Genomic DNA, 14,252 nt, shown 5'->3' with positions numbered 1-14,252 from the left:
CCCCTCCTAGAGCCTCAGGGGTATGGAACCAGGATAGACCAGAGAAAGGCCTTTATTGTCCCAGGCTGGAGGGCAGGGTCAGAGGTAGCTGACATCATTGCAGATGATGGGTTGACGGCTTCGGCAGCTCATGAGGGCTGCAAATCGTGAGACATCTGCAGGCAGTTCAGGTTCCGGGCGAGGTGGGCATGACAGTCGCTTTCCTGCCATAGCAGCCCTGCGTGCCCTGGCCAGCTGGCGCCGCAGCTGCTCAGAGAGCCCAAGCAGGAACTGAGGGGGCCGAGCACGGGCACGGGGACCACCACTATCATCCCCCTCACCTGCTGCCTCTGGTAGCTCCATCCAGTTGTGCACCAAGTCAGCAAAGCAGTTGTCGCCCAGCACTAGGGGCTGGCGACTGCGACCTCTGTTCAGCAGGGCTGCAGTCCAGTCTTCAGCTTCCAAGCCCCGCCAGTGCTCCAGGCAAGCGTCTGGTGTAGACTTGGGCCGTGGTCGACGGGCAGGTGGTGCACCGGCCACAGGGGCCCTGCTAGGCAGGGGAATGCCACTGGCCGAGAGGCGCTGTCTATGGGGGGGCCATGCTGGGGGTGTTGGGTGCTGGAGTACAGGCAGCTCATCCTCTCTCCATGTGCTGCCCGACACCTCAGAGAAGCCAGAGTCCCAGTCCAGGACATGCTCCCTTGGGCTCCCCAAGGCAATACCCTTGTCTCCTGTCACCATACCTTCTTCCTCTTCCACACAGCCGACTGAGTCCTCTTCCAAGGCATCTGAGGCCCTGAGTCCATGGCTAAGCCAAACACCTGGGCCAGGTTTGGGGGATGGTGGAAGGGGGCCAGACATGGGGGGTGAGCCAGTGTCCCGGCCACACAGCTGTGGAAGAAGAGAGGGCCCAAGTTGGAAGGGTAGTGCTTGTCACCCCTGCCTACCTAGCCAAACTAGTCCCAAAGCAGAAGGCCCAGGAGGACTGGATAGGCCTGCAGGCCTGGGCAGCAAGGCCTCTAGTGGGCACAGGGCAGGCATGGGGGCGCTGGCACACGTAGCTCGTGTGACTCGCGTCAGCCGACCTGGTGGCAGTCCGGCAGGCTGCAGCACGCAGAGCTGGGCAAGTCGGTACCCGCCACCAGGGAGGGAGGCAGGGTTGTGGGCCCGCCTGCATCGGGAAGTAAGTCCTGTTCAGGGCTGGGGGTGGGGGAGCATCCCCTGTTTCCTGAGGGATTCAGCTCCCCAAAGCTCACAGCGTCTTTCAGAGAAAGAGCACTTGCCAGGTGGGGGGTAGAAGAAGTACAGGTCAGCCTGGGGTAGAAGGCATCCATAGCAGCTCTAGCACCTCTTTAGTCCCTCGCAGCCCCCTGCTCAGCCCCAAAATAAATTTCTCCCCGCCACCTCCCTCCGCCGCCCCAGCAGCTTGGCCAGCTGGGCGGCTGTTACTTGATGCCCAGGGCAGCCCCCAACAGTCCGAAACCCGATGCGGGCCATCTGGGCCATCTGCGCCTCCCCGCCCCCATCCCGCCTTGGATGGGCACTCGGGACGGCCCCCTACCCGTGTGTCGTTCGGGCCGGACGGCAGCTGGGCACCCCACACGCGTCCTCACAAGCCACACCCGCTCCCAAGTCTCACCAGTTCCCAGCGGAGCTGGCTCAGGAAGCTGTCAAGCCGAGCGCTATGCATGCCCGTGCCGGAGCCCCCGCCAGGCCTGCCAGTTCCTCTTCGAACTCCAGCGGGACCGGCGCGGAACGGGCCCAGCGGGCCGGCCAGCGGCACCCTGGCCCTCTGACTGGCGCCGCGGCTCCTCGCTCTCCGTAGCTCCCGCCGCCGCCACCGCCCCAACATCTGGCAGCCGCGCCCCGCCCCTGGTGCCGCAGCCAATGGGGCCGGGGAGGGACTGAAGTGGTCCCGCCCCTCGGACACTGACGGGTGGATGTGCTTGACGCCCACTCCCCACTCCCCGCGAGCTCTGGGGGCGAGGGGCTGGGTTGTGTCTCGAAGCCGGGCGGGTCTGGCCTGGGACTTCCCCGACCACCCTGGGCGGTTCAGCTCACTCCAGGTTCGCTGCTTCACCTAGGACAAGTCACTTCCCCGCAGTAGCCTCAGCTTCCCCGTTTTTCCCGGGGTAGAACTGCAGTCCCTCCCGCAGGGGGCCTCAAGAGCTCGCGGATCCGGTGGCTACGCCCACGTGAGGACAGAGCGCCCCCAGCCGTCGATCTAGCAGTGTTGTGGCCCATTCCGGGCGCGACCTACTGTATTCGGTCCTGAAACCGGCCTCGACAGACCCTGGAAGTGATGGGAGGGTCCGGCCCCAATGAGGACTCCAGGAGCTCTGGACCTTGCGGCAGCACAGAGAAGGGGCTTCAGCCAAAGCCCAGCCCGCACCCTCTCGGTCTGCATCTGGGCCAAGCAAGGCGGGGCCGCCCTCTAGTGGGGAGGGCTCGGTTAGCCGCGATTCCTGCCGCAACATCCGCATTCCCTCTGCCCGCACCACTAGCCTACGGAGAGTGAGAGCAGGAGGGTTAGGGCGGCGCTCTCTGCCCAGAATGGTCCGAGTCCGTTCCTGGAGACCACTCCAGGATCCAAGGCTAGGTTCGAGGATACAGTCTAACTTGAGACAAGACTAATCAGTAGACAGAAAAATACCGGAAATGGGGGGCAGACGGGCTTGTTTGGGAGAGGGGACTCAGAGGAGGCAGCATTCTGTATGTGATCTGAGTGAGCCATCATGGGAGATAAAGAAGAGGGGTATTCTAGGGGAACCTGGGTGGCTCAGTTGGCTGAGGGTCTGACTCTTGACTTTGATTCCGGTCATGATCTCACGGTTTGGCCATGGGGCTCTGCGCTGACAGCGTACTACTGCCTGCTTGGGATTCTGTCTCCCTCTCTCTTTGCCCCTCCCCCAATTGCTCTCTATATCTCTATTAAAATAAATAAAAATACACTTAAAAAAAAGAGGGGTATTCTAGGCAGATGGATCAGCCAGTTAAAGGCCCGGACAAGAGAGGATTTTGACAGGGCTTAAGACAAAGAAGGACCAAGTGTCTAGACAGTGGTAGTTGGGGGAATGAGGAGATCAGCAAAACCAGTCTCCTAGCGGCCTTAGAAAGAAATATAGGGATTTGTTTGTGGTGCGATGGGGGAGCACTGGGACTTTTGAGCAGGGAATGGCCTGGGCTGGCTCCTGTTTAAATAATCCCATCTGCTTTAGGAGAACCACTCTGTAATCAGAGTGGAGGCTCCTGCCCTCATCCACCAAGAGAAGGGAGGGCCTGGGTCTTCGTGGGGCTGGGGCACAGAAGGGGGTGAATTTGGGGTATGTTCTGGAGTTAATATCAAGTTTTGCTGATGTATGAATATGAGTAGGGAAAGAGGAGCATCTAGCATGACTCCTAGATTTCTGGCCTGAACAACTGGTTGGATGGAATTGCTGTGAATTGATCCAGGAAAGACTGGAGAAGAACGGGTTTGGGGAGGAAAACCAAATGATTATTTGTGGACATGTGACCCTTGAGATGCCTGTTAGACATCCTATATGAGATGCCAGGTCAGCCACTGGGTGACTCTGGAATTTGGGAGAGAAATCAGCACTGAAGCCTTAGATCTGGGAGGCAAAGTGACTTGGAGATGGGAGAAGTGAGTATAGACAGAGGAGGGCAGCAGTCAGGACTGAGTCCTGGAACACTCCTCTGGGTGGTAGTAGGAAAGCAGAACCAGCAAAGGAGCTAAGCAGGAGCAGCTGGGGAGGTGGGAGGAAACAGAGTGTGGGCACTTTAGGAGCCAAGGGAGCAAGTGTCAAATGCTACCAAGGAGATAAGATTGGAGAATGAATTGCTGAAGCTGGTAGTATGCAGGTCTCTGAGGACTCCAACAGGGCAGTTTCATGAAGGGAGAGACGAACATGATGATAGTGGGCAGAAGCAAGTGAGAGATGAAGAATTGGAAAGAGCAAGTGTAAACAACTTTTTTAAAATTGACATATAAATTTGGGGCATCTGGGTGGCTCAGTCTGTTAAATGTCTGACTCTTGATTTTGGCCTAGGTCATGATCTCACAGGTTTATGAGTTTGAGCCCCACATCAGGCTCTGGGCTGACAGTGCGGAGCCTGCTTGGGATGTTCTCTCTCTTCTCTTTCTGCCCCTCTTCTCTCTCTCTCTCTCTTTCTCTCTCTCAGAATAAATGAACTTTAAAAAATAAAAAAAATTTAAAAATTGACATATAGTATAATGGGGCGCCTGGGTGGCGCAGTCGGTTAAGCGTCCGACTTCAGCCAGGTCACGATCTCGCGGTCCGTGAGTTCGAGCCCCACGTCAGGCTCTGGGCTGATGGCTCAGAGCCTGGAGCCTGTTTCCGATTCTGTGTCTCCCTCTCTCTCTGCCCCTCCCCCATTCATGCTCTGTCTCTCTCTGTCCCAAAAATAAATAAACGTTGAAAAAAAAATTTAAAAAAAAAAATTGACATATAGTATAAATATAACAATTGGACAACTCTCAAAGGTACAGCTCAATAAATTAAAAAGATTTTTTTACATTTATTTATTTTCGAGAGACAGAAAGAGGCAGAGCATAAGTGGGGAGGCAGAGAGAGAATGAGACATAGAATCTGAAGCAGGCTCCAGGCTCTGAGCTGTCACCAGAGAGCCTGACGTGGGGCTCAAACCCACAAACCGTGAGATCATGACCTGAGCTGGAGTCAGATGCTTAACTGACTGAGTCACCCAGGCACCCCTCAATCAATGTTTTTTAAAGTTTATTTATTTATTTATTTTGAGAGACACAGAGACAGCACAAGTGGAGGGAGGGGCAGAGAGAGAGAGAGAGAGAGAGAGAGAGAGAGAGAGAGAGAGAGAATCCCAAGCAGGCTCCATGCTGGCAACACAGAGCCTGATGCACGGCTCAAACCCACAAAGCCATGAGATCATGACCTGAGCCTAACCAAGAGTTGGACACTTAACCGGCTAAGCCACCCAGGCGCCCCCAGCTCAATAAATGTTAAAGTCTGTAGACACTTATGCATCTGTCACCTAGATCAAGGTAGAAACTGTCCCCAGCTCCTCCAAGAGGCCACTTTGTGCCCCCTCCAGTTGATATCCCCCCCCCACATAACCACTAATTTGATTTATATCACCAAGGATTCTTTTTGCTTCTTGAATGTAGACAACTTTTAAGAGATTTTGTTGATGGCTGGGCTCAGATTTTGTAGACAGATAATGTTTTAATGGTGAGGGGAAGTGGGCAACTGGGGTTTGGACTCTGTGGGGTAGCAAATCCTGAGCCCAGTTTTCCTGGGTGCTGTGCTTGTGCTGTCTCCAAGGACTGCATGACTGAGACTTACTTCCCTGAACCTCAGTTTCCCTACCTGAAGTTTGATCCTTTTCCCCTAACATTTCCTTTGGGTTGTAGTAAGAACGGGGGGATTCATCAGAAGCAGTGAAACCTGGGGTTGTCCAGACCTCTTAATGCCTGTCTGGAGTCTAGAGCTCAAGTCACCAGGGATGGGCGGAGCTAGAATCTGGGAGGCTCAGGAGTGCAGCCTGCCCAGCTGTGTTTAAGCGACTCACCTGACAACGGGGTGAGCCTGGCAAACACGGCTGGTCTTCTGGAGTCTCCTCTGCTGTCTGCGTCTTGAGGCCACTATGGCACTACTCAGGATCCTGGCGCTTCTGCTTGCTCTGACTGTCTCTGGTGAGGAGCTGGTGGGTGGGGGAACCCCAGTTCTCACGCCAACCCCCCCATTCCACACTGGAGTGGAATTGTGACCCTTCTTGGATAAGCTACCATGGAGTGCAGGGGCTGGGGGAGAGCAAGGGAAAAGGGCAAAGATCTAACTCCCTGACCCTCATTTCTTATCATGGCTGCTTCCTCAACCAAGTGCTCACGTCTGTGAAATGAGCTGTGCCATTGTTGGATATGGGGGACAAGGAAGAGTTTTTGGCTGCTTGGCCCCTAGATGTGACCAGGCCCTGAGGGAGAAGGTCAGGACTATGCTTGTGTGGGGGGGACCTCCAGTCTGAATTGTCTCTTCCTCACAGAACTCCACTGCCTGCCCTGGTTCATAAATGTCTCTGAGAGCCAGGGACCCGGCACGATCCTTCAGTCCTTCTCCTTCAACTGCACTTCTCACATGCCCACCCTGCAGTTGGTCCATGTGCAGCCACCCACCACCTTCTTCAACCCACCCAGCCTGACCAGGTGGCAGGGGATCTATGTGGGCATGGTAGGGTCATGGGCACAGATGGGAGCCATGGGGGAACACGGGCAGTCCCTAAATTCACAAAGCCACAGGCAGTATAGGGGGGTGGAGAGCCTACAGTCCCACATGCACTGCCTACCTGCCACAGGTGACCTTAAGCAGCTCGGCCCGGCTGGATGCTCTATCGGTGAATCACTATAAGCTGCAGCTGCGGTTCACATGCGGCAACCATGTGATGGAGGGACCACTCTCTGTGGATGTGCGGCGGGACCCTGGTCATAGTGCATGTGCTGGCCGATTTGCCAGCCCAGGTGAGGCCAGGGGCAGCAGGCAGGGGGTGGGCAGGCATGGCCTGAACAGAGCCTCCCTGACCTCTCCTCTGGCTAGCTGGAGAAATCATTCAGGTTCTGGAAACAGTCACACCTGGGGCCAGACTGTACACTCTGCTGCTGCCAGGCCTGGAAGTCCAGCGTGCCCAGGTGAGCCCAGCACATAGGTAGTGGGGAACAGAATGAGGGAGGCACATGGGGAGACCAAACTGGGCCCCTTCTTGTCCCAGCCCCTCTCTAGCCACCCCCCCCCCCCCCCACCGCCCAGCAGAGGAACACTTTAGTGTCAGCTAAGCCTCTGCGTGATGTATGTTCTTGGAGAGAGCCGCTGTTGGCTGCCCATCCCCAAAGACCATGGCTGTTCCTATAAGGACATCTCAGGGGCTTGTGTTCTTTCATGTTCTCTGTGTGTACTGAATTCTCCCTGAAAATTGTGTTACTTTTGTAATCCCCAAAATAAATGCAGTTTAAAAAGCAAAATAATTGGTTTAAAACCAGAGAAGATTGAGCATCGGGGCCAGGGGTGGAGGTTGGGGACCCACCCTGTATCGGGGTATGGGAGGGTTTGGTGTGGACAGGTACTTGCTAGGTTGCTGGGGGATTTTGGCAGGGATGCTGTGGGGCACTGGGGGCTGAGGCTGGGGCTTCTAGCATCTCTGTCCCGTCAGATAAATATCATCAGTGCCCAGGACCCTCCATACTTTCCTGGACCTTTCTCCATCAATGGTCAAGGTTGGCTGCTGGTGCCATCCCAGGGCCTCAAAGGCCAGGCTGAAAAGGTGAGCATGACTTGGGACCTGGGGATACCCATGGATGGGGCGCACAATGGACAGAGCCACCACTTCCTGGAGGTTTGTTTGTTCTTGGCCTCCTAGATTTTGCTGCCTCGTGTTCAGACATAGCCACCTGTACATGCTGCCACATGATGGCTATTCTCCCACATTTGCCTGGTTCTGTGATGGGTTCTGGAGTTCCAGAAAGAAAAGGGAGCCCCTCATGCCTCTAATAGAATTGAGAATGTTCAAAACATTCACACAGGAAGAGAAAGTTCTGGGTAAAGTGGCTAGTACAGTCTGGAGAAGGCTAGAGAAATTCCTTCGTTGTTATTATTTTTTTAAACATTAAAAGTTTTTGGGGCGCCTGGGTGGCGCAGTCGGTTAAGCGTCTGACTTCAGCCAGGTCACGATCTCGCGGTCCGTGAGTTCGAGCCCCGCCTGGGCTGATGGCTCAGAGCCTGGAGCCTGTTTCCGATTCTGTGTCTCCCTCTCTCTCTGCCCCTCCCCCGTTCATGCTCTATCTCTCTCTGTCCCAAAAATAAATAAACGTTGAAAAAAAATTTTTAAACATTAAAAGTTTTGTCGGGGTGCCTGGGTGGCTCAGTCAGTTGAGCGTCCGACTTCAGCTCAGGTCATGAGCTTGTGAGTTCGGGCCCCGCGTTGGGCTCTGTGCTGACAGCTCAGAGCCTGGAGCCTGCTTCGGATTCTGTGTGTGTGTCTCTCTCTGCCCCTAACCCACTCGCATTCTGTCTCTGTCTCTCTCAAAAATAAATAAACATTTTAAAAATTAAACATTAAAAGTTTTGTTTTTGTTTTTTGCTTTTGTAGTTTATTTATTTATTTTGAGAAAGAGTGTGAGCAGGGGCGGGGCAGAGGGAGAGGGAGCGAGAAAGAATCCCAAGAAGGCTCTGCACTGTCAGAGCAGAGCCAGATGCGGGGCTTGAACTCACGAACTAACCCGTGAGATCATGACCTGAGCTGAAATCAAGAGTCAGATGCCTAACCAACTGATCCACCCAGGAGTCCTGAGAAACTCTTTCTTTAAAATTTCCATGCCTTTTTAAAAAGAAGTTTATTTGTTTTGAGAGAAAAAGTGCAAGTGGGAAAGGAGAAGAGAGAGAGGGAGAGAGAGAATCCCAAGCAGGCTCTGCCCTGTCAGCACAGAGCCCTATGCAGGGCTCAAACTCATGAGTTGTGAGATCATAACCTGAGCCAAAATCAAGAGTCCAATGCTTAATCTACTGAGCCACCCAGGTGCCCTGAGAAGTTCCTTCTTTAAAATTCCATGTTTTAGTGACTGGCTCTTAGTAACTCTAAATGATGTTTCATTGTGAATAACTCAGATATCACACTTCTTTGAGCTGTTTGCATCCTAAAGGAAATATTTATGGCCCCAAGAATGGGACTTAAAGAAGTGCCTGTAAGCATAGAGATCATGGGGTGGGAGTGGGGGCTCCTTGTGGAGGGCCCCAGGTGGGGGGGGGGGCGGTTGCTATTTGAAGGGACGACTGGGCATAGACATACAGGTATACACACACTGTAGTTCCCTTACTGTTCTGTGTGCACTGCAGGTCTTCCAGCTTCAGATTTTGGTGACTTTTGGACAAAATCGAAGCTGCCTTGGGATGCTCAAGGTGAAAGTTTTGCCTGTTCCCTCCAGCCTGATCTCTTTCCTGTAAGGCTCCCCTACCCTGAGTACAGTGAAGGAGACATGGCCTAGCCCCAGGGAATTGGGAGTGAGGTTAAGGGGTGGGGTTGCTGGGGTGTCCCCAGCTAGCTCGGGTATGAGGGAAGCCCCGGGGGAGGGGCACGCCGGCAGGGCCAGGGGTGGCGGGAGAGGGCATAGCTAGTTTCCCCCTTTTGGTACAGCAAGCAAGCCTCGAATATCACCATCCTGGAGGACCTGCCCCCCGGGGGTAAGGTGGTTCAGGTCCGGGCCCGGGGCTTCGACGTGCGCTACGAAATCCTCTCCCCGGTGCCCTGCCCCCTCTTCTCCATCGGACGTGGTGAGGGGCACAGTGGGGAGCGGTGCGGGATGCCTCCCAGGCTGGTCCACAGTGATCCGCACTACCTCCTCGCCCTGCTGAGAAACTGGGCTGAAACCCAGGCAGACACGGGCGCGGTGCCGTTTGGGGGCCGGGCTAGAATTAGAGGCGAGCCTTGGAGGAGGCAGCTGGGGTGGCCAGACTCAGCCCCCTCCCGCTGAGGGTGGATTAGGTGTGAGGGTGGGGACCAAACCGACCTGGGGGCGGGTCTAAACTCAGCATTCCCCGCCCCTACCCCGCCCAGCCGACGGTGTGATTCGCACCACCGCGCCTCTGGAGTTAGCGCAGGCCCCGGGCGCGGCGGTCACTAGACTGCGAGTGAAGGCCTACGAACGGCTCAGGCCGTGGGCCAGCGTGGAGCTCGAGCTCACGGTGAACGTGCGCTCGGTCAACCGCTGGCCTCCGCGCTGCCTCCCAGCGATGCTGGTGTGAGTATACAGGAACCTTACGTAAGCTATAGGGATGAGAACCATGGTTCTCCTGGTCCAGACTGACTTTTGCCCTGCCGCCGGCATTCTGCTCCCAGGACTCAAATCCCCGAGACCACGCCGGTGGGCACCGTGCTGAACACCTTCACTTGTGCTGATCCAGACTCTCCCGGCTCCATCCTCGACTACCAGCTGCAGTTCCACAGCCCTCCTGGCTCAGCTAGCCTCTGCCTTCGAGACAGGGTCCTGGAGGTGACCCACATGCAGGGTGCTGGGGACTGTAAGGTGGAGGGGTCGGGGGCAAAGGTCTGTGGGAGCTGAGACCATTGCCATGAGGGAGATGGTGGTGGAGCCAATCTGCACCCACAGAGCTGGAAAGCAGAGGCTCAGGGTTGACCATGTGTGGTTGCCCTGACCTGAGGTGGCCCAGTGTGGCTCTAGACTTTTCCAGACCTTGACTCAGCCTCACTCTGTGGCCCCTCTGGCCAGGTGAATGCCACACTGGACTGTGATGCTCGTGGGGCCTGCTTTCAGCATGCAGCCTCCATCTTGGTGCTCGATGGTGGTCAGCCCCTGATGACCAGTGAGTAACCATACCCAGGCCTGGACATCCAGGACAGGGCTGTTCTGTACCTCTCTCCCCATCCTTAAGATAGGGTCACCTCTCCTCCCACAGAAATCAATAGGGCACAGTTGTCTCCCTAGGGTGGGACATATGTCTCCTCTCCTAGACACCTCCCCACCCAGGGAGGAATGGCTATTGTTCGTCCTCCTTCCAGACCCTCTCCCTCCTTAAACCCCCAGGGCAGGGCCATGTCTCCCCCCTTAGGCCCTAGAGAATGGCTGGGCACCCCATGCCAGCTCCTTGACTGTCAAATGGCCTCCAGCTGAGGTGCCAGTACTGGTGATGGTGACTCCTGTGAACGAGTTCTCCCCAGCCTGTGTCCCACACAAGTTCCGGATCCGGGAAGATGCAGGGCCCCACACTCTGCTGGGCTCTGTGGTGGGCATGGACAAGGATTACCCACACAACAACATTGAGTACTACATCTCTGGCGGGCCTACCATCTTTTCTGTGGACCGTCTCAGTGGTACTCCCACCCCAGGGCTGGGATGGAGGGTTGGAACCAGAGTTGACTCTGCAGGCTGAGGCTGTGGGCATCTCTTTTAGGGGAGGTTCATCTCCTGGGATCTTTGGACTATGAGCTGCAGACATTATACAGGCTCAATGTCCTGCTGATTGACCATGGCCAAGACCAGGACCCCACTCACCACCGCTCTGGTTCCTGTACAATTACCATTGAGGTTGAGGTAATTGAGCCCCAAGGCCTTGGGAAAAATTGGAAAGTGTTCACATCTTCCTCTAGCATTCTGCTTTTCCACCCTGTGCCTAAGTTTCCTCCGTTAGTTGGTTGAAGAGGGATGGTGCCTCATTATGGAAACCTTTGGAGCCTGTTGCCTGATACCTAGGCTCTGGAGGAGACTGAGGGGCTGGCCTGAGGATTTGGGGTGACCTGGCTATATTCCTGCAGGATGTGAACGACCATGCCCCGGAATGTCAGCCTCCATTTCAGGAACTCACCATCTACGCTCTCCTGGGCCATAGTGTGGAGGTGACCAAGGTGTCATGTTGGGTTCCTCAGGAGCCACAGCGTCTGGCCTTCTCCTACAGCATTGTGGGAGGTGAGGATCATGGGGGCCACCAGGCTGTTGGGGAAGGAGCAGGCCAAGGCCAACAACGGTCCCCTTGTTCTGCTTTCAGGGAATAGTCAGAGCCGATTCAGCCTGCAAGGAGCCACCCTGGTGTACAACAACATCTTGTTGGGGCCTCTCTGGCCAGAGCAGTTCCATACTTATGAGCTGTTGATCCGTGTGGCCGATGCAGGTCCCTCCATCCCCCACCTCAGTACCACAGCCACCGTCAGTGTGCATCTAATTCCCTGGAGCGCCAGCACAGTGGCCACCCGCACCCACAGATCCACAGTGAGGGGGGGGTCCTTGGGACCTTGGGGGGTAGGACGAAAGGATCTTGAAGGGCAAGGAGATCCAGTTTCCCCAAGTGGAACTATGGGGGAAGGCATTCCAGAGGGAACCGTTGAACATAAGGAGCCTGGCAATACAGAAGAGCAACTCTGGGGGTGGGGTAGCCCAACCCTTGGAGTGATTTGAAGGCTGGATGATCATTTTGCCAGGACTGTGGCCCCCATTTCAGGTGCCTTCAGTGATGACACCCCTGCTTGTGACCGACACAGAGGCTTTCTGGCAGCCGGAGCCCTGGTTTGTGGTGGTGCTGACAGTGACCAGCGCCCTCTTTGTCTTGGCTCTGGGCTGGCTCCTCCTCAGGCTCTTCCAGGGGTAGGGTTCTTATTCCTGGGCTCTTGCCCCAGCCCATTAATGGACCTCATCTGTGATAGGTGCTTTCACCAATATTTGGTGACAATGCCCAAGTTGATGAGCAGGCAAACTGCTATTAATGGGGGCTGCTCTCCCTCCAGAGGTCATCAGATTAGAGGCAGAGAGGCACTAGGGGGAAATTGTCTCCATTGTTGGCACAGCTTGGTCTTGGAATGGAGTGGGTGTGGATGAGACCCAGTGCTCGACACTCAGTCTATCATGCACTGGGCATTTGCCCCTATTCCTGACCCCTATCCTCCACTTGACACTTGTTCTGCCCCTAAGGGTGAGTTTTTTATGGGCGCAGGACTGACCCAGGGGAAGGTGGGGTAACAGTGTAGGCATTGCATATGGACATTGGCTATATCCAATATACAGGGGCAGATGGATGGTGCTGGTTCCTGGAGTCAGCAGGTCTGCAGCCCTCACTGCTTGGTCCCTCCTCCTGTCATTTTAGGTTGGTCCAGATGCATCAGACACCAAGCAAACCAGCCCAGGCTTTGCTACTAAACGGGTCAGTTTCCTTTGCATACCTCTATGCCTGAGAGTCCATCTCTTAAATTCAGCCTGGGGCCAAGAGCCTTATCCTGTATTCGTGCTCTTACTTTGCCCCAGCATCCAGGGAACTGAGGAGTCCATTCAGGGGTTCATGGAGGCACCGAGAATGGAGATGTCCCAGGCACCCAGCAGTGTCGACCTGAGCTTGGTATGTCAACATACCATCCTGTATAGTGGGCACTGGGCTGCTCTAGAGGACTCCCCTCCCAAGCCTGCCTCCTTCCTTGTGGCTGGCTACCTCTGTGGTAGAGCCCATGCCAGCACCATCAGAATGGAGGAGGGAGGTGGGATCCTGACCCCTATGGGAGCAGACCTCCACCTGCTCCTGGGGGCAGGGCTCAACTCATTACCCCCTCTCCTTCTTCCCATCAGCAGCATTTTGATGGCAGAGCACAGGACTCCCGTGAGTCCCCCTTTTCCCAAACTACTCTTCACCTGGGTCCACTTTCTCTCCTTACCCCATCTCAGCGTCTCCTCCTACCACCAGGCATCCACTATCTACTCTTTCCCTGAATGGGGTCTGTTCTCACTCCAATGTTTCTCAAACATCTGTTGGGCCAGAAGGTGACTCAGACCTGGTCTGGTTCCTGCCCATGGCAGAAGCGGTGGTGAGGGGAAAGGCCCCCAGATATTACATTGTCATCAGTGATTTATGGCAGATTAATCTGGCACTGGGCTTAGGGAAGCTGGTGTTCAGTTTGGGGAAATCAAGGATGCTTCCTGTGCATTTGAGCTAGACCTCACAGGATTGCTGAGAAAGGAGGGAAGGGACAAGTTGGATCAAGCAGAAGGAGGGTCTCACCAAGGGTTCTGGAATGTCTTCCCCTACCTTTAAGGGAAGGAGGCTGTTCTGCTGAGTCCAGCAGTGCCCTCTCTCCCTCCTGACCATTTGAACTCAGGCACAGGCAGAGATTACCTGTTCAACACGCTCACAGGAGCCCGGCGCTGGCTCTGAAGCCAAGAAGCTGCTTCACTGTTTGTGGAATTTTTTCTTCCCATGATCATGCTGCTGAGTTTTTAAGTTGATTCAATAATAAACAAAATTACAAAAGAAGAGTCCCAGCCTTGAAAACCATCTGTGGAAGAGGCTCTGGGATCTGAGCTTCCTTGTTCTCACTTGGAGAGTGCCTTGCCTTCTGGGAAGGCTCTAGGGAGTAGTAAGTTTAGTTTAGTTTAGTTTTTTTTTTTTTTAATTTTTTAAATGTTTATTTTGGAGAGAGAGACAGAGTGTGAGTGGGGGAGGAGCAGAGAGAGAGGGAGACACAGAATCTGAAGCAGGCTCCAGGCTCTGAGCTGTCAGCACAGAGCACAGAGCCTGATGCAGGGCTCGAACTCACAAACGGTGAGATCATGACCTGAGCTGAAGTCGGACGCTTACCGACTGAGCCATCCAGGCACCCCAAGATTAGTTTTCTTTTAAGAAGGCATTGTATGATGCTCTGACTGATCATGATTAATGCAGAGGTAAGAGGCTGTTATCCTTGTGACAGAGGCCTCCAATCAGCCTGTTCCTTCAAAGACCACCTGCTCTAGCAGATGGGGA

At 54.9% G+C, this 14,252-nt stretch overlaps 2 protein-coding genes across 4 annotated transcripts; one reads left to right on the top strand and one right to left on the bottom strand.

The window, feature by feature from the left end:
* Window positions 1-36: 36 nt before the first annotated feature.
* INKA1 (inka box actin regulator 1) lies at window positions 37-2,412 on the bottom strand. Of its 3 annotated transcripts, none has more exons than XM_043590421.1 (2): window positions 2,240-2,412; window positions 37-870 (listed from the first exon to the last, which is right to left on the bottom strand). In XM_043590421.1, exons 1-2 carry the CDS (start codon window positions 2,384-2,386, stop codon window positions 79-81), a joined length of 939 nt encoding a protein of 312 aa, XP_043446356.1. In that variant the 5' UTR covers window positions 2,387-2,412; the 3' UTR covers window positions 37-78. The 3 variants fall into 3 exon arrangements, with proteins under 3 accessions (XP_043446356.1, XP_043446355.1, XP_043446357.1); XM_043590420.1 differs by lacking the exon at window positions 2,240-2,412 and adding an exon at window positions 1,619-2,105; XM_043590422.1 differs by lacking the exon at window positions 2,240-2,412 and adding an exon at window positions 1,541-1,654.
* A 2,474-nt stretch (window positions 2,413-4,886) lies between these two features.
* On the top strand, window positions 4,887-13,763 carry CDHR4 (cadherin related family member 4). Its single transcript, XM_043590423.1, has 19 exons — window positions 4,887-5,671; window positions 6,019-6,203; window positions 6,328-6,490; window positions 6,567-6,658; window positions 7,177-7,287; window positions 8,856-8,959; window positions 9,154-9,290; window positions 9,574-9,757; window positions 9,856-10,009; window positions 10,247-10,340; window positions 10,645-10,848; window positions 10,929-11,068; window positions 11,290-11,440; window positions 11,520-11,740; window positions 11,970-12,112; window positions 12,609-12,665; window positions 12,767-12,857; window positions 13,085-13,112; window positions 13,609-13,763. Exons 1-19 carry the CDS (start codon window positions 5,623-5,625, stop codon window positions 13,662-13,664), a joined length of 2,364 nt encoding a protein of 787 aa, XP_043446358.1. The 5' UTR covers window positions 4,887-5,622; the 3' UTR covers window positions 13,665-13,763.
* The last annotated feature ends 489 nt before the right edge of the window (window positions 13,764-14,252 follow it).

The sequence above is a fragment of the Prionailurus bengalensis genome, chromosome A2 (genome assembly GCF_016509475.1).
Source record: "Prionailurus bengalensis isolate Pbe53 chromosome A2, Fcat_Pben_1.1_paternal_pri, whole genome shotgun sequence".
NCBI classification, from domain to species: Eukaryota; Metazoa; Chordata; class Mammalia; order Carnivora; family Felidae; genus Prionailurus; species Prionailurus bengalensis.
The sequence above is the reverse complement of the archived record's forward strand: the minus strand, read 5'-3'. Positions and strand labels throughout refer to the sequence as shown.